The sequence below is a fragment of the Centroberyx affinis genome, unplaced genomic scaffold, assembly GCF_046629955.1.
Source record: "Centroberyx affinis isolate AG114_WGS23_722 - 3 ecotype Tasmania unplaced genomic scaffold, CSIRO-AGI_Caff_v1 ptg008320l_1, whole genome shotgun sequence".
NCBI classification, from domain to species: Eukaryota; Metazoa; Chordata; class Actinopteri; order Beryciformes; family Berycidae; genus Centroberyx; species Centroberyx affinis.
In genome coordinates this window covers 1-19746 of record NW_027284134.1, presented here as the reverse complement: position 1 = coordinate 19746, position 19746 = coordinate 1, and the positions used below count along the sequence as shown (strand labels likewise).

Here is a 19746-nt window from a genome sequence, read left to right as displayed (position 1 = left end):
AGAACTGCCTTGTCTGCATAAGCAAAGGCAGTTTTTTTTTTTTTACTTTAACATTTGTTCCTCTAACATTAGTCCTTTGCTACTGTGTGTGTCATACTTTGAAAGCAAGTGATAGTAATTGGGGTATTTACAGCTAAATAAGGCCAATGTTGGTTTTAATATACGGAATCAGGCTAAAAAGTTGTTTCCAACTCTTAACAGTTTCATTTTTCTATATGTAGCAATACATCTTTTTTTTCTAAGATAGCAGCTGAAAGTAATGCAGATTTAAGAATTAACATACCTAGTTTCTAACAGGTAGATGCTCATTAATGTAGGAATGGCTGCACTCAGTTACAGATGTTACTAACACCCCCTATTTGAAAAAATATAGAATGTGATGATGTATACCTATCAGGGCTAACAGCTTTGGCCCTGAGGATCTGGAAGGGCCAAGTAGTGGGACTTGAGTTCCTGGACTAGCCCTGTTTTGGCCCAGGCCAACCCAGTAGAAAGGGGTCAGGAACTCTGGAACTAAGTTCAAGCACCAGGTTTGGCCCTCAGTGGAAAGGGGGCTAACACAATTTCAAGCTGAGCTGGCTCTAGGGCAAGAGGGCAAGGAAGTCAGCACTGTATGAAAGAACCATACCTACTTTTCCATCATTCACAAGCAATTCATGCTTAGATTACTTAGTCAAACAGCTAACAGCTGGACATTTATCTTTCAGCTCTGTTAACTCTCTTACTGCTAAAAAATAAACCAAATCAAGATGCCTCAGAATCAATTATCTAAATTAACTGTCCAGCTAATAGATTTGATTTGGTTGACAGGAAAACTCTGGAAATGCCATTTACAAACAGAACGGCAGGTCTTGTGGTCAAAACTAGTCACTGCCAGCCTTTTGTACCATGGAGGGTTTGCGTGCAACAGTGAGATTAACAGTGCCTATGCTCTTTTTATTTTTTTTAGAGATAGCACAATTGAACCTTCAACTGAACTTCAGCCAAATGTTCTGCCTTCCAGCTGATCCTTACCAAATCGATGGTCAAATCAATCAAAAAAGCTTTGTGGGAATCCGACTGAAGCACATTGGTGCCAAAGGGTGTTGCGCTCAAAATAATGGTATTTAGAAAATAGAGGGATGTGTGCCACTTCTTTCCTCCACATGAAAAAAAAAGATGTTGAGAGTCAGTGAGGATCATGGGATTCCCCCAAAGCAATCTGAGAAAGACCACTGATGAGGCAGATAAGGATCTTTTTGAGTCTGCCTGGTCGATTAACTTCATTAAATGGCACCAATGGCTTTCTAAACTAGTTTGTCACTGTCTCCACATGAGCAGACAAAAGGGCGCTGAAGTACTTAAGCCATGGAGACTCTTCAAATTAACTGACGTAAAATGGTTTACTATGTGGGGAAAAACCACTACATGTCCCTGCCTTTTCAGAATTACAGACCAATATTGATTGAATTCATTCGTCCATTATGTTTGAGTGCAAAGGTCAACTATGAATCGGTGGAAATTTATTAACATTCACTATTTTGTCCAGCGGGTTTAAAGATGGGTCTGCATGAACACTTTACGTGAATGCTCACTGGGTGAATCAGATTGCGATACAGGACAGAACATTAGGTCGATGCTATTGCCAAGGTCCAGCTGATTGTTGGGGTAAGTGAGTGGCCTGGCACTTGCACGAAGCCGGGCCCCAGAAGCTAACTGGTGATGGTTCTGGGTTTCAGGGCTAGCAGCTCTGAAACGTGGGGACAGCAAAGATGGTGTATAAAGGTCTGGGCTGTAGCTAACCGCTAACAGGTTAGCTTGATAAGAGTCTTGGAAAAGTAGAATCTGTGATTCTGGGGTAGAAAAGCGTCTGTTGGAGGACAGGTACCTGAGGCCATCATGACGGCCAGCTGAGAGGGGAGGTGGGTGGGAGTCTGGATAGACATCTTTTCTGTGGCCAATCATGACTTGCTGACCGGGAGCATTTGCGGTAAGCCGACTAATTTCCTGATGGTCAGGATGAGTTTGGTTTGCGTCTGAATGCTGATCGGCAAATTTGGTGGTGTGGGTAGAGTCCTGGTGTTGTACGTGGAGGAATCTGGTCTGTTCTCCAGCACTGGCTTTTGCTGAATATATATTTTGGTAGAGGTTTGTGTTGGTTCTGTAATTGGGGTCGTGGTCTATCTCCTCTACTACAGGCTCTAATCTGTCAGAGGGTTCCCTAAGGGTGTGTTGGAGGGCTAGTGGAGGCTGAGGAATGGTATGTTCATGGGTGACTGCCATCTCTATGGGGACTATTTGGTTGGTTTGGGTTTCACAAGTATAGCAATTTACATGGTTTGTATGGAGGCTTGGGTCAGGCTCCCTGTAGCTTTTGGGTCTAGACCTAGGTTTGGGATCAGATTTGGAGTCAGTTTTGAAATGGGGGCCTATACATGACTTAGGACGAGGTTTAGGGTTGGACCTTCTACGGACTTCGGGGTTGGTGCTGGAATCTGAGCGGGTGCTAGTGTCGGGTGCCGGGTTAGGGTTGGGGTTGGCCCCGGGCTGGGTGCGTCCGGTGCTTACCTCCGGGCCCAGCTGTTTACTGGGGGAGGCCTGGGAGCCGGGCACTGGGGAGAAAGGGCTGAGCGGGCTGGTGAGGCTTACTGAGCTCAGGGGACTGGCTGGACTATTGGTGCTAAAGGAGCCTGACGCACCGCTGGCCACTGTTAGAGAGAAACAGAGAGGGGTGGTATGGAGAGAATCATTTTAATGTGCATGATAATGACACTGGTAATACCCATTTTCCACTAAACATACTGATTATATTTGAGCTCTTTTTTGTTACCTCTGTGCTTGGCTGTGTCAGTGCCTCTGGATGAGTTATTCTTGTGTAGTCCCTCTAACACATCCTGGACCCTCCAAAACTCCTTCTGGATGTGCCTATGGACCAATTCACTCTGTAATAAGCCAGGACAGAGAGAGCAGTGAGGCAGAGAGTTGGAAAGAAAAGTTGAGAGATGGGGAAAAAAACAGGGAAGGGAGCCAAGAAATGGAGTAGCCATTAATATTGGTGATTTTTTTTTTGGTCTAATTTGCTTTGGAAAAAGAATAGAGCCACCAAGAGATGGTTACATCATTACTCCTAAGTTCTTATGAAACATGTTGTCTGCACTCCCTACGTTTTTGGACCGGTTGCACTCCATTGAGAGAAATAAAAGCCTTCTGTAGATTTCTCAATTCAATAGAAATGTGACCTCAAGCATTATGTAAATAATTCAGCAGAAATTGCAAAAATTAGGGATTCACACTCCCACATTACTGATAAGACAGCTGTTACTTTCAGCCTGGGTGTGGTATTTACTTTGAAAACAATCAATGGAGACTGTATCTCAAGTGAGATCTCTCATAAATAACTTGTGTTGTGTTTTAAGTCACTGTCCAAACAGCAAGTTTGTACAATTCTCTAAGCACAGACTTCCATTTGGCAACAGGGTGTTTGTCTCCCATAAAGATTTGAGCCAGCCTGTTAAGACAAACAGGCGTGACTACACAGTATGACCTCTTGTGGGGTCCTGACACTAATCAGAGGCAATGTGTTTACCTGCCCTCCTGCATTAAGTTGCTCCCATAGGTCTCCATGGATAGCGTTGGCCTCATCCTCTAATGCTTCAAACTCCATGCGTGTGGTAGTTAAAGCCTGAGAGAAAAACAACAAAATGCAGACACACTTAGAAATACATTTATCACTTCTGTGTCTTAAAAAAAAAAAAAAAAAAAAAAGCATCTTTGACGAGTTTGAGTTTGATAAGTCATTGCAAAGCATTTTGAAATTATAACTTCTTTTCCCCTTCAATGATTTTAAAGTAGTGATTAAAGTAGTCATATTTTCAATGATGTTTGGAATTGCTTTGTATAATGTGGTTTTTAAATGTTTTTTCATGTTTCAACCCTTTAATGGATGTTGTGTACTTTCTGATTGAACATGTGGCTGATAGCACTGTGTATTTTCTTTGTCAATTTTATTAATGTTTTTTAATCTCATGTTTCTCATGAAAGCTGATCTGGATCCCACTGAGACTACCTGATTGAAAGATAAGTGCAAAAACAAGTTCCTCGAACCTATGACCATTTGTATTGAAGAAAGACAAAAAGGTGTCTGTGAAAACTGAACAGGCTTTCAAAATAGATTTTCTCCCCTCTGTCAACATTTGAATAGTATCACAGATAGTATCCTGAGTATCTGATCGAGCCTCTTACACTGGAGGCCTGTGAGAGCTCTCCTCTGATGTTGATGAGCTGGTTCTGCAGGGTTTCCTTCTTGAACTGCAGTTTTTCCATGGCCAGGGGCTGGTTGCGGTAAAGCTCCATCTCCTGATGTGTGGCCACCAGCGCCCCCTCCAGGCTGTCCTGGGAACAGCAGCCACAACAGAGGTGTGTAAGTGTTTACTAGGCGTGAGCTTCCCTGCCCTCTTTCTTAAACTTTAACAATTGGTGATGAATTTGAACTTCCCTTTATTTTGAGTCATGAAGACATATTATTCCTGTGTTGGGAGGAATACTGAATCACTTGCATGGGGACTTATTAAAACATACATCACCAGTATACCGATTGCTGTTATAATTTCACCCATAGAAAGGGGGCAAGTTTTATTACAATCTCATGGAATTCAATGTTAACACATATTACAGTGGCACTAGATCTATTTGAATGAAATTGCTCAGTTGCATGTGTGAAATTATGAAATTTACTGGCCCAAACAAAAGTGGGGGTATATTATCACGTACTGTATATTACCATATATTGTCAATATATGAAATGGGAAAAGCATATGATAAGCTTTATGGGTGTGACTCCTAAAAATGATATTATAGGTTTATCTGTTATATTTGCCAAAAAATATTCATAAGTTGTATTATTATGCCATCTTGAAATTTTCTTTCATGTTAACAATCACAGTCTTTGTCTCTTTTTATAATGATGAATTATCAAAAGGAGGGCAACATTTTTGTCTTAACCTAAATATAATGTGTGTTAGAAGGTGTACCTTGTCCATTCTCAGTCTGTGGACTACGGCCTCCTGGTCTTTCAGAATCCGGTTCTGCTCACACAGTCGGCCCAAAAGTTTCTGTGCCAGGCAGAGGGAGAAGAAAACACATAGATTAGGGGAATGCACAGAAATATGTGTTTGTTTGTAAGTACATCCCTGCTTGTGTAAACTTGTGTGTGTGTGTGCGTGTGTTGTGTGTGTGTGTGTCTGTCTGTCTGTAACAATTTAAATGAGATAATTAAGGACACATCATGTAAAATCTGGGATCTTCCCGGAAAATCAGAAGGTTACAAGTCCTTCTTGGAAAAGTCACCAGAAACAAGCCTCAAGAAGTCTAATTTTGTTCATCTAATTTTTTTTCCCAGAACACCCTGCTGCTGCCTTACGCTTCACTGTCAGCTGAGTCAGTGTGAGCCTCCATGCTCAATTTGAACAACATTTGACCTCATAACATCCTGGGAAATGATTTTGCGTGTAAGTGTGTGTGTGTGTGTTTTGTCTGTGTGACGCGGATGCTAGTGCGTCTCCATATGTTTGGCTGCCTATGAGTTAGTGTTGTGTAGCTGGGATGCATTTCTCTGCGTGTGTGTGTGTGTGTGTGCATTTGCATCTCTCTTACACTCGTTTCAATCTCGTTGAGCTTCAGTGTGGGATGTAGATCCCTGCTGTAGACATCATGGAAAGGAGGCACCTGTGAAAACAAAGATCGAACACTAAATGGGCTGTATCAATCATGCAGTGCGAAAACTTACCGCTCCAATGGGGCAAAACAAAAAAGTTCAATGTTTTAATTTGGTTCTTTATTCTGAGAAATGTTTGGCATAATTGTCATGGGTTTTGTATATAATAGATAATGTGTGGAGAAACATCAGCCAGTAATGATTATATTGTATTCTGTATTCTGTGTTTTTACAGTGAATTCATGTCCATCAGAACTCCATGGAGCCATTCCACAGCCTAATATACACAGCATGTTAACCACACTGATATTGCATACCTGCACTTTGGCTCAGCACCAGTCTGTATGTGCCTCATGTAAGCTGTCCAGTGCATGTCTCAGAATGAAGGACTAAATTGAAATATGGCATGATTTATAATGCGAGTATGATAATAAATAGCTGAAAAAAGGTTGAGGGTGAGTATGCTTTAGGTCGAGGTCCCAACACCCACCATCAACCTCCCACCCCACCTCCCCCCTTTACCCCCCGCCCCCCCCATACCCCTCTCAAAGCAAAGACCATATCCAGGATGTAATATAACGCTTTGAGCATTGAGACACAGGGCTGTGGGGGCTCGTCAAATCGGTGGTTTAGCAATGGACTGGAACATACTGTATAACATGGGTGTGTCGATGGGTGTCAGAACAAGGCCTGTTTCCATGATATTTATAGGCTATGGGGGAAATAATAGGGTAACACTTTACAATAAGGGTACATTAATTAAGGGTTAGTCCTTAATTACAGTTAACTAATGTGTCTGGTAATAATTTACTAATGGTGTTCATGTTAACTAAGGTATTAATTTATACATTATTTAATAGTTTATAAAGATGACTATTAAATAATGTATAAATTAATACCTTAGTTCAAGATTCAAGATTACTTTATTTGTCCCTAGGGAAATTTGTCTTGGACATAAAGGCTGCCACATAAAAATACATACAATTATAGTGCAGTAACAGACACAAAGTGCAGACATAATTCCGTAACGTAATATACTCTCTATCACAGCATGATAAAATAACATCAGTTAACATGAACACCATTGGTAAATGATTACCAGACACATTAGTTAACTGTTAATTACCCTTACTGTAAAGTGTTACCAATAATGGAAACCCAAACAATAAGTCTTTCAACAGTCACAGGGCTCTATAGGGACTATTCAGTATTGGAGGTGCTGTTTTTGGGGCTCAGTTCGACTTCATCCAACAAATCCAACGCTCTCGCTGACAACTCATCCCATGGTACATGTCTATGCTGATGGAAGCTGTAGTGAAAAAAGAAAGTTTGTAGTGAATGCAGCGTGGGTGATAAATCATGAGGTTATAGGCTTGCATTCCGAGCTGCCCTGCTCAATTAAAACAGCAAAGACCAAATCCAGGCTCTCTCTGTCTTCCTAAGCACTGTGATTGTATTTGCATTGTGTTGTATTAGAGTAGACTGTAGTCCTGTGTAGCTCAACGGGTGGAGCATGGCACTAACACAGCCAAGGTCGGGGGCTTGTTCTTGTTCCTATGGCACCATCCATGTTAAAAACCAAACAAACACACGGAAGCGTAAGGCACTTTCGGATGGGGACATGAGGAAAAGGATGTCGCATCATTAGCTGGGGTTCAAGTGTTTTTTTGTGAGTTAAGATGTACTGAATTAGAAAAGCTGTATGGAAATGCAGTTGCCTCAATATCACGAAGAAGTCTTTACCCTCACTTGAAGCAAAAATATATTTTGCTGATAAAGAAATTGTGTGATAAATAACGATGGAAACGCAGTTGTCAAAGTAATGTTTCTAATATGTACTGTATAAGTCTCCATCATGATTATACAACATTAGCTGATTCATATACTGAACATTGCCAAGTGCATTTCTTTGCTTTCATCTTTAGATGAACTAAAGAACACTAAAGAACAATAACAACTTGCCCAATACTAATCAATGATAATCAATTCTTGAAACATTTCTTTTCCCTTTTTCTCATGGATTAGATATTTTTGACATTCAGGGAGCCTATTTATTTGCTTCAACCCAGCTGATGGAAATGCATCAAATTGCCATTTATTTTACATTTATGTAAAAATTTCTTGACACATGGATGGAAAAACAGCTATTATAAGGACAGAGATGGGGGGGAAACGTGACAGGTTGGGGCTAACAACACTGAACGGGTATGAAAGACCATGACAAGGACTGCACAACATGAAGCAGGAATAATGGAGAACAGAACTGCAAACGCTGCTTGAAGGTGAGTGACGTTAAGGAGAGTCTACACTATGTCCACATGCCAGAGAAGAGGACTGAAAAGAAAGAGAGGCAGGCTTGTTTAGAACTGGAATGACACTAAACTGGACTTCGACTGGACTATCCAGGCCTGGAATTACGGCTAAATTGGACTGGACTGGACTTCACTGACTAGACTGGACAGGATTTAATTAAGTAGATTCTATGAATTTATCTAACTTGGTGGACTTTGATTATGCCTAGTTCAGAAATGAGAAATTTCATTAATTGGAGAGCTCTGCTGGAAAATTATTATTATTATTATTATTATTATTAGCCCCTAAAAGCTCTGAGGCATGAATCCAGAGACATTGCTGGCTGAAGCCTGCCTCTCGGCGGCGCTCTCTCCTCTCTTACTTGTGCAAAGAGCTCTGCTGTTGAGGAGGAGCGTTCCACCATTCGGGTGACCACGCCAATAAGGTGGCTTCCCTCGTTCACCTGAAGCAACGCATTCATCAGCTCAATAAGGAATACAGAGACCTGACAACAAGCCTGTGTAACAGGAGCAGTGTAACAGCACTGAAACTGTGATTTATCTGGTTTTACACAGCAGGTGAGAAACTAAGCGAAAGGAAAGCATCCTTTGGGAGGGAGGAAGGAAGGAGGGAGGGAGGAGAGAAGAAAGAAAGGATGGAAGGAAGGAAGGAAGGACGGAAGGAAGGAAGGAAGGAGGGAGGAGAGAAGAAAGAAAAGATGGAAGGAAGGAAGGATGGATAGAAGGAAGGAAGGAAGGAAGGAGGGAGGGAGGAGAGAAGAAAGAAAGGATGGAAGGAAGGAAGGAAGGAAGGAAGGAAGGAAGGAAGCACAGGTATTGACAATGTAAGACATACAGTATCCTCTGTGAATAGCTATCAAACAATGCTGTAAAGTGTGTGTGTGTGCGTGTGTGTGTGTGTGTGTGTATCCGGCCTCCCACCTGTTGGTCTAGGTACTCCAGGTTGCGCTGGAGTTGAAGGTCTAATATGTCCTCCTGAGCCAAGCAGCAGCAACAGCAACATACATGTAGATACACATAGTCACACATACAGTACATATAGAGGGCTTCCAGCTGACGTAAAGCAACACGACACAACTCAACGGAACCCATCTGGCGGCCATATTGGAGGTCCACAGCTCTTGGGCAACGATGACTGAAAATAGCTGATAGTTTTGCTAAATGTACAACTTGGCTGTCTCAACATGAATAGGGTACACATGCTTGAAGTCTGTGCTGTTTTTGACTGGAAACTGATTTTTGTTTTATGTCAGCTTGTTAGCTAGTTAACCTAACATCAGGGTATCCAATTCCGGACAGCATATGACCAAAACATCACAATCATACTTACTTCCGTCCGTGTCGGTGGAGTCATATACTCGATATTAACCCTTTATTAACCCTTCCTGTACCTTCACAATGTTACAGATACTTGTAAGAAGTGCAGGCTGTGTACTCAAAGCTCTTATTTTTCCATTTATCAGCCGATACCGATTCTCTACATGAAGTAACTGTCGACCAAAGTGCTTCTTGTTCATGATTCATAACTTAGCATTTTATATGCTTAAATGTGTATAGATATTTATGAAATTTGATACCTAGCTTCTGAAATGTGTATGAATTTACGTCACTTAGCTTTCAGTTGGGAACTCCGTATAAAAATGCTGGTAAACACCGGAAATTACGCGAGTGACCGAGTGGCCGGAATTGGATACAGTGTCCGGAATTGGATACAATTCCGTTAGTATCTGGTAAACTAACATCACTATAGTTAGCACATCTGATTTGCTAAGTAGCTAACATTACAGAGCTTGTAGCTAGTGTTGGCTGGCTGTTGCATGTTTGTTAATATTAAAGTGGTAATCTGCAAGATCCAAGGTTTTTTGGGTTTTTTTGTCTCCACCATTGGTGCGAAGTGCTCATTGCTGTGTTGCTTTTGCACTGCACATCCCGGGGACTGCCCATTGTTCCGATGGCCCATTATTCCGAAACCCCAATAGTCAGAAAAATGGCCACCCATTGGACCCAAAGCCCATTTGTCCGACAGCCCGTTATCCCGGAGCTGTTTGGGTTGAGGCATGGGGTTACTGAGGTTAGGGTTAGAGCAAGCTTACGGTCAAGGCTGTCAGAAGCCACGGTTTTGGATGGAGCCAGCATGGAGTTTTCGGACTATTGGGGTTTCGGAATAATGGGACGTCGGAACAATGGCATGGCACCCACATCCCAGGGATCACTTTTTAATCAAACAGTCAGTGTGGGCGGTACTGTGATGTCTCTTCTTTGGGATTTTTTGTTGATGAAGTTTGAGTTTCTATAGGTCCGTGGTGTCCATTGCTGCTCATGCTAACTACCCAGTTCTTTTTTTGTTTATTCCAAACACTTTGGACATGTAAAACGCATCACTTCCTGTGTGCCAGAGGACACCAATCATTGATGGAAAGTAGCAAAAAAGACACTTCTTTATGTGAAAAAGTCACTGATTTTTACTTCTGAGCTGACTCTTCTCAAGCTACAGCTATGTGTTTTGGAATAGAGACTAGGGCTAAAGACAAGAGAGTTTACTGTGTCACAGTAACCTACATTTGGAAACAAATCTACCTCATCAGACCATTCACTTCTAGAATCATGTTACTGAAAGGATCTAGTTTTTATTTATAGTTTTAACAGTTTTTATTTCACCATAATGTGATCACAGCCAGTTCTCCAATGGACCTCCATGATGGTGCCAGCTGTGGCTGACAAGAGATTTATGATGCAACTGTAAAGCCTCTATAGTACAAATTCATATATTATAGAACACACACAGACACACACACACACGCGGACACACACACTAGCGGGGCCAAGTAGAGTACAGTGTTATGAAGAGAAAAGCAGAGAGAAACAGGAGAGGGAAAAAGAAATCCATACAGTCCATACAGTAGAGACAGTGATGGGTAGAGGCTTATGAAAGACAGACAAATAGTGGAAAAATGTACAGAAGAAACTTCATAGCTGGCTATAGAGCTGCAAAGCAAAGCTAGATATACACTACTAATGTAGGTACCACGGAGATACTGTGCCTTCCACCAGAGGACTGAGTGTGTGTGTGTGTGTGTGTGTGTGTGTGCACTCTTGTACGTCTATCCTTGTGAGAACCAGTTTGAGTATTACACCTTGAGACTGAGGACATTTTGGCCTCACTTCTTCAAGGGGCTAGTTTAGGATTAGGACTCAGGTTTCGGGTTAGAATTACAATTAGGTTTAGGCCAGGAAAAAGGTCACTTACACTGCTATATAGCATGCTATGCATCAATCTGTGATGTTCAATTCGCAGGAGTGCATTATCAAACTCCACTGTGGCTGCTCTGGAAATATCTTCATGTGATGTCACGTCATCTACGTTTTTAATAAAAATACCAAAAAAACAGAATGGCCCAGAAATGCAAGGTATATCATCAATATCTGTTTTGTTTTTTTTAAATAGTCCTTCAGGATAGATTGTTCCTTTCAGGTTAAGGTTAATGTGAAATTAGGATTTTAGGGTTTAGATTGTTCCTTTCAGGTTAAAGTTAATGTAAAATTAGGATTTTATGGTTTAGATTGTTCCTTTCAGGTTAAAGTTAATGTAAAATTAGGATTTTAGGGTTTAGACTGTTCCTTTCAGGTTGAAGTTAATGTAAAATTAGGATTTTAGGGTTAAGATTAGAATTAGGATTAGATTTATTTAGGATTAAGGTTTGGGGAATGAATGTAGTCAATTGTAGGATACTACAAGGATGGTACAAGGATGTGTGCGTGTGTGTGTGTGTGTGTGTGTGTGTGTGTGTGTGTTGTGGATGTATATTAGTATATTAGTGGACAGTAGTGGCACATACCATTTTGTTGTGGATGGAGGGGGATGCAGGGTAGTTGTAGTGGTATATTCCTTGGGTTAGGGACCTCCTATCACCAGGGTAGTCATACTGATGGAAGGAAGGAAGGAAGGAAGGAAGGAAGGAAGGAAGGAAGGAAGGAAGGGACGGATGGAAAGGAGTATGTGAGAGTGGAAGACGGTGAATATGGTTACAGCATATGAAAACAAAACATTAATCTCTCTCATACAACGACAATCTATGTGAGCATAAACCACTACCTACAATGATTAAATATATGGAAGCCCTGAAAGGCAAGGTGAAAAAAAAAAAAAAAAAATGCGGCCAGTTTGTAAGTTTATGTAACAAGATCAACTTAGAAACTGGCAGCAAAAATACATGTTTTCATTTTGCCTTTCATTTTTCATATTTAGGTAATAAGATATTTTGACTATATTTTTTCAAAAACGCTCTGAGGTCACCTTTTTTTGAAAGGAAGTCTTAAGCCAAAAGGTATTCGACACTGTTCTGCAGTATTATGAAGCAGAATACACCTACATCCTAAAATTCCATCAAGAAGTATTCAAGAAACATGCAAGAACTGACAAGAAAGGAAAATCTGTACTATTTTGAAAGGACACTGGCTTACTATTGCCTAAACCTGAAGAATGAACAATATATACAATGAAATGTTTTTTTTTTGGTTTTTTTTCAGTGACAGAACATAGCCCAAATGAGTTTAGACTAAAAACCCCCAAACCTCCCCCCAAGAAAATACATACGTAAAGTCAAGTGGGAGGGTGTGTGGGGGGGGGATACTCTTTATAGCCACTGTATAATACTGCACACACACACACACACAACCCCTCTCACCTTTGGCGAGCTGAGGGATCTCCTCAAGCCGTACACGGACGGATCGGCATAAATCACGTCCTCCCTCATCCTCCCCGGGAGCCGGTCGAAGCGGGTCGACGGCGACCGGGCCGGCGAGGCGAAGTTGGGCGGCCCCGGCGAGTAGGGCCCCCCCGACGACGAGGAGGGCGACCTGGGTACAGACCTGGAGCGCGGCTGGATGGACAGACGCCTCATGGAGGCCTGGGCCATTTCCATGGGGCCCCCGCCGTAGTACTGGGGCCCCCACGGGTCCCTGGGCATCGGAGGGCCGTAAAAGGGAGGGGGTCCGTCCCTCAGCGACCGGCGCTTCTCCTCGACGGTCCATCGGCGGTCGTAACCCCCCACGGCGGAGACGGAGCAGATGCTGTCCGGTCGAACCCCCGGCGGGTACAAGGGGTACTCCTCCACATATTGGGGACCACCAGGGTAGACCCCGTAATAATCAGCCGAAACCCCTCGGTTCACCGTGTAGTAGCGAGAGGGACTGGAAGGACAGGGAAAGAAAACGGGAATTTGGCAGAACTCAAAATTTGCGAGAACTCTGTCCAAAATTCTTGGACCTTGGCGTATTTGTGTTTTTTATACCTTGCTTCACATTCACACTGGGAGCTGACCAGTACAACCACAATCTACTACTGTCAGCCACTGGGAGCTGCACAGTACAACCAGCAAGGCTGCTTGCCTTGCTAAAGGGTACCTCAAGAGTAGTTGTTCAGGGGGGGAGGTTCTACTCATTCCCTTTCAGACAGTCTGGGGATCTGAACCACTGTCCTTTCCTTCTCCTGTGCCTCACCTACAATCTCATGTTAGGTAATTCAGTTGCCTCGTATTCAGCGTGACTTCCAATGAGGTCGACAGTAGAATAAGCTTCGATTCCCAGAGCACCAACATAACAGGAAACCAAAAATAAAGCGTGCAGAGGTCAGGGTCTTAGGGCTCTATTTTCGTGGTGGCACACTTTTTTTTTTGTCAGGTTTTTGCGGTCATTTGGTGTTTTCGGGGACTCGCCGTGAACTCTGCCAAAGAGGGAGGAGAGGTGCAATTACGGGCGTTTAAGCTCGCTGCTTGGGCCAGGGCAAAAGTGCACGCTACAAAGCTACTATCTTGGCTGTACTAAGCGATGCGATCATTAACGGCTTCTATTCAAGAGCATTCCCACGCTTGTGGATGATATGTTGGTCAATTTGACTTTGATAGAAATCCGTCAAGCAGGCAAAAATATGACAACATTTCACGACAACATTTTTCATTCTAGCTATATACACATGTGGCCTCACTGGCTGGTGGATCCCCCCCCCCCCCCCCCCCTCCTGTAGCCAAACTGTCCCTTCCCCCCTTCTGTTTGGCTCTTTGCGTAATATCACTCAACCATTTCTTACATTGTGCAACAGTTCTCCTAAGACCACAGCAACACATAGCCTGTTTCTTCCTCAACTAATTTAAAGGATAAAGCTGGTGTTTTTTAATGCATTTCTTACCGTCAACAGATGCTATGAAAATAACAAAATCAGCAATGATTTTGTTTTGGTAACAAGTCTCGTCCACGTAGCCGGTGCCCAATGAAGCCATGTCCCAGCAGCCATAGAACTCCATTGTATTAAGAAAACTATTAAAAACATGTCACAGAGCCAGGAAAGTAGTTCCATAGCACAGAAAATAGTCCCCGGCGTAATGAAGAATTTGTTACCATTTGAATTTGATTTGGTAATAACTACAACAGCCTGACTTTTCATGGTAACAGTTAGCGATTTTTAAAATGTAAACTATGTCTTTGTGAGCTGTATTTAAAGGTTTTTAGCTTACAATTGGAGCCAATGACTCCTGGGTTGAAGGCTAAAAACGGTACGTGGGAAGTCGGAAAGTAACGGGAGGAGAGCAAACGCATTGTTGATTTTGTTATTTTCATAGGATTTGTTGACAATAAGAAATGCATTAAAAAACACCAGCCTTATATATTATGTATATTCGCTCATGGCAATTCTGCACCACAAGGACACTCCTCTGTTCACCTACCTGTTCATGTCCTCCTGGGACATGCCCGCGACCCGGCGCTGGTTGACCCACTGCTGCAGCTGGGTCATGGAGCTCTTCCTCTGGGCCATCCTCTCCGGAGCCGTCCTGGGCACGAAGCCCCTCCTCAGCACCACATTCTCCTGCTGATCCCTGGGGTCCCGCGGCGGCCCCACACCCACTTCTGGGCGGCCCTGGGGCGGGCGATCGCCGCTGTGACTCCTAGTCGGAGGTTGATTGCTATTGCTATTGTGTGGGGGGGTGCTGGCGGGGCCGTAGTTGCCCCAGCCGTTCGGATGGTGGTTCGGGTGGGGGGCGTGGCCGGAGCCGGGGCCTGCTCCTCCGCCTCCTCTTCTCGTCGCTCATCCTTACCTCCTGGTCCGAGCGGGGGGTGGAGGGTGGCGGCGTGTCGAGGGCGTCGACCCCGTTGACTTTGGGGTGGGGGTGCAGGTCGCCGCCGGCTTCGTTGTGCGTTTGCGTCTCCGGGTGCTGCAGTGTGTGTGCGTCGGGTGCTTTCGTTACCATGGTACGGCTGAGCTCGGCTGTGGTGGCGCTGCTCTCCGAGTTTGCTCTGAGGAGTAAAAATGTTAAAGTGTAAGAAAGACACAGACAGCAACAGAGAGATATTGTATAGAGCAGTGGGTCTCAGCATGGGGTCCGGGGACCACCAGGGGTCCTTGCGAGGGTTCCAGGGGGTCCCCAGCCAATTGATAAAGTGTTAAACTTCACCATTATCTCATTTACAAGAAGTCAACACAATTAGAGAATGTAGAAGAATGACTGTTTTGGTCATAGTTTCTCTGTTATCTCTCTACCTGCAATACAGATAGACATGGGATTCTGGACAAAATCATCTCTAACAATAAAAATACAAGACAAAATCTCATCAACTGGGGGTCTGTGGCCCCAATGTGGACTAAATTAGGGGTCCTTGATATGAAAAAGGTTGAGAATCACTGTTGTATAGAGCTGATATAGAGATTAGGGTTAGACCGATATGGGTTTTTGAAGGCTGTTTACAATATCACTATTTTCTTGGTGGAAGCTGCTAATAGCTGCTATTTAAAGGGACATTAAGTAATTGATGACTTTTATCTACCTAGCAACCAACATTGATAGAACTTATCTCCTCCTACACAGGTCTCTGGCACATGCCCCCCACCCCCCTTCCCTTTGAATTACAGTGGCCTGTAATAGAAAATGTAAACAATAAAACCACATATCCCCAATGTAGAGGAGTAAGCGAGTTAATTAGAGCAGAGAACCAACATAAACACTGAGGGAAGAGGTAATACGTCACCATGCTAAATACTGGAATAATAATATTGCATTGTCATTCACTTTTTTGGCTTGAGAGCGAGGCTTTTTAGTTTTTATAGCTGAAAAGTGCTGCGGTGCCAGTCGCTCACTCATAGCACCATCCTCCATCGAGTAGTTGAAAATGCCAGTAGATTGTGTATGTGTTTATGTGTGTGTGTGTGTGTGTGTGTGTGTGTGTGGCAGTAGAGATCTTTTCCACTTTCTTTTCACAGGAAACAGTATTTAGAGCATCATGGGACACAGTGGTGGGTAGAGTACTGAAAATCTATACTCAAGTAAAAGTACAATTACTCCTATAAAAAAATGACTCAAGTAAAAGTGAAAATTACCATTTGAGAAACCTACTCAAGTAAAAGTAAAAAAGTATCTGGTTAATAAAGTTACTTTCCATTTTAATATTTTTAGGGTGTGCGGGCCAGTGCAAAATAATGAAAAACAGCACTTGTTGATAAAACTTTCTTAGCCCTTTATAAAACAGAATATAAGTCTGTTTAACTCAAGTATTTACAGACATTATCAAAGTAACCAAACCTAGTACAGCCCCAAAATAGCAGTAGATACCGAATACAATACAATTAATTAAAACTCATATTTTCTGTTCTGTAGTATTACTCCCTGTACCAAGACCTCAGTCAGTCAACTAGAGAATGAAAACTTCTCTCCATTCCCATTTTTCATTTGGGGATTCCCATTTGTTGGTGCTTATTTTTCCTCCAGGCAGCTGGCAACTTGGCCTCTGCAGTAGAGGTGCTCCTCGCCCCCCCGCCCCTCCCCCTACACTCAATCCCCGCATTTAGAGCAGACTAGTTGTAACGAAGGTATAAATGTAGCGAAGTAAAAAGTAGATTACTGCCTCAAAAATATACTCAAGTAAAGAGTAGAAGTACAGTTTAAAAAAAGGAACTAAAAGTACTCGTTCCTTAAAAAAACCTACTTTTTTACTCATGTTACTACCCAGTCCTGATGGGACACTAAAACTCTCCATTGAAAGCCGTACTAATGAAGTCGTTTTCGGTGGGTCAGCAGCTCCTATAGGCAGGGTGAGGCAGGTTTTTACAGACTGTTGAGGAAGACCCTCCCCACAACACTCTGGGTTGAGTCTCCTCGGTCTCCTCTCAGAGTTACCTCTGTGCTGTCTGGACGGTGACCTGCGCGGCATCGCTCATCGCCGCGATCCACTCCTCCTGCTCCTCATGGCTGTCGGCGCTGAAGTAGTAGGTCCTGGTGCCGGCGTGCTCGGCCTGCATGCAAAACACAATGGGACCCTTAAACTCGCCCTCGTCCTCGTCCTTCTCCCCGCCCTCCTCCTCCTCGGACCACACCTGCAGAGGGAGAGAAGAGAAACAAGAGGCAGGGGAATGAAGGAAGGACGAATTCTTAGACGTCTTCGTAAATCAACATCACCGTCATCAACATAATCGACAAATTCATCATCTCCTCATGCAGTGGACAAGCAGTGACACCCATGCAACAATCCTTTGGTAAGCTTTTGTTGAATTAAGCGATCATCTGATGATCACAGTACAGGATTCAGTTCCAATAAGATTTCTGAATTCGCATGCATTCTATATATCCGAACAACACAGGACATAAAGTAAAAGTTAGGATAATACGGTACAAGACAGAAAGAACAGATAATGGCAGGAGTGTGTGTGTTTGTGTGTTGGAACAGTGAACACTTGGGTTGCAGTGTGTGTGATGTTTGTGTGAGATCAGACATGCAGTATAACAGACTCATCATGCAGCCATCCAACACTGGACACAGGGATAAACAGAAGGGCGATAAAAGTTCAACACTATACCTGCTGTACATTTATACCACAGGCACAGTGGAGGACAGCTAGGGCCCGAGGTTTCCTCACAGGGATGGACAATGGGGGGGGGGATGGAGAGGAGAGAGTGAGGGATGAAAGGTTAAGGGTGAAGGTGGCAAAGGTGATTGAGTGCACACTGATGGGGCCACCTGTATGGTCTTGTGTAGGTGTGGTTACAGTGAGGATACCAGATACTCTGCAGTGTAGTAATGTTAGAAACCCCATAATATGTTCCTCTAAGGCTGTGGCTGTGTGTATGAGTGGTTGGTTGCTTTATAGAAGGAGGAAATCTCTCAGACATTGAGGAAACCCCCATCAACAATGAGAACACGCATTTAGTGTAATTTCACAAACACGCCACACGGGGGCGGCACAGACCAAGAAGTTGGACTTGGACACCATTTGTTTACACTGATCATAGAGTGACTTAGAATGAGTGCAGCAATAGAATAAGCTTATTATATTAAAATAAGGAGTTCAGTGTGGCCTTAGTGGCATTCATGTGATAACCTGACAAATATTCATATTGCATAAGGAAGTGTTGGGAAGGAACGTGAATATTACTTTAACCTAAAAAAAAAAAAAAATATGCAAAACATTTCATGAGAGATTCAGATAACGTGTGAATCTGCAATGGATTAAGAGTATCTATTACAGCATAGACTTTGAAATGCACAGCTGAAAACGTTCCCAAACCCAACAATCTCCACTCTTGCATCTAAAACAACATATCTGCAAGTTTCATAAAGCCATAAAGCTAAATCAGACTTTTTTTTAAAGACATTTTTAATGACATGTATGACCAATTTCACCACTGAAAATGAATAAAAAATGTCAGTCCTGTCAAGAATACAGGTCTGCCTGACTGGGCTTATTTCTCACTTGGAAAAAAAAAAACAGGGCAGCATTAAAGCCTCTAAAATTGACTTTAAGGCTGAAAGGCTGCGTTTAAGTGTTCAAGGACTTTTGAGGCCTTGAACACTGTCATCAAATTCAAAAAGACAATTTTAAGACGTTCTCAGGACCTGCAGACATCCTGCCAAGACTGCACATTAAACCTCTCCAACATCCTTTTGAGATATTTCACAGGTGTGTGTGAATAATAGAAGTCTTTGCATAAGGCATCGGCTAGCAAACCGCACATTTGTATACAAGTCCAAAAAATCAACAAATCAAGCCGAGATATTTATCATACAGTAAATGTTTCACTTTGAGGCGTTTGCTATTTGACGCCTTGAGCCAATAAAAAAAGCAGTTCGGTGTGAAAGCAAGTGGAAAACTTCAAATACAACAAGAGTAAAGACAGAAATTGATGAAAATATGAATACTGAAGATGCGTTAGAATACTACAGTTCCCAAATGTTTGCATGTCAATCCCAAACCTCATTTTCAATATCCTGATTTGTTGCTCGTGTGAATAATGGGTGACGCTTTATATTCCCGGGTCCGGTGTGAAAGGCCAGGGATCATGCACATACACACACACACACACACACACACACACACACACACACACACAGTCTTAACTGTCCCAGCCTGGCCGCAGTAACACCACACCACACCCCACTATCATTTTCACTTGCCCCACCAGTTTCCAGGTTATTTACTGTGTCACATTGTTCTTTGCTGTATCCTGGTGCTGCTTCCTCATGTGGATCGTTAACTCACTTTTGTTTGTTTCATACAATGGAAATATGTAAAAATGACTAAATAGACCAAAATATTTTTTGGTGTGTGTGTGTTTGTGTGTGTGTGTGCCAGATTAGCTCTATATTTGCCCTTGGCTGGTGATGATAGCAGCAGTGACTGAAGACAAACGATGTGTGTGTGTGTGTGTGTGTGTGTGGGTGTGTGTGTGTATGTGTGTGTGTGTGTGCATGCCTAGGAATGTG

The 19746-nt window shown here is 42.9% G+C and overlaps 1 protein-coding gene across 1 annotated transcript in view; it reads right to left on the bottom strand.

The window, feature by feature from the left end:
• plekha6 (pleckstrin homology domain containing, family A member 6) overlaps positions 1–18003 on the bottom strand; it is a gene marked incomplete at its 5' end in the record, with an annotated part of 36886 nt that extends 18883 nt beyond the window's left edge. The window contains 13 exons of the mRNA XM_071514242.1: positions 2548–2687; positions 2810–2921; positions 3566–3661; positions 4222–4371; positions 5010–5090; positions 5632–5703; positions 8926–8979; positions 11841–11927; positions 12690–13194; positions 14724–15066; positions 15107–15291; positions 17166–17362; positions 17843–18003. Of these exons, the coding sequence (XP_071370343.1) occupies positions 2548–2687; positions 2810–2921; positions 3566–3661; positions 4222–4371; positions 5010–5090; positions 5632–5703; positions 8926–8979; positions 11841–11927; positions 12690–13194; positions 14724–15066; positions 15107–15291; positions 17166–17362; positions 17843–18003 (2183 nt within the window). The remainder of the gene's footprint in view (positions 1–2547; positions 2688–2809; positions 2922–3565; positions 3662–4221; positions 4372–5009; positions 5091–5631; positions 5704–8925; positions 8980–11840; positions 11928–12689; positions 13195–14723; positions 15067–15106; positions 15292–17165; positions 17363–17842) is intronic.
• Between the last annotated feature and the right edge of the window lie 1743 nt (positions 18004–19746).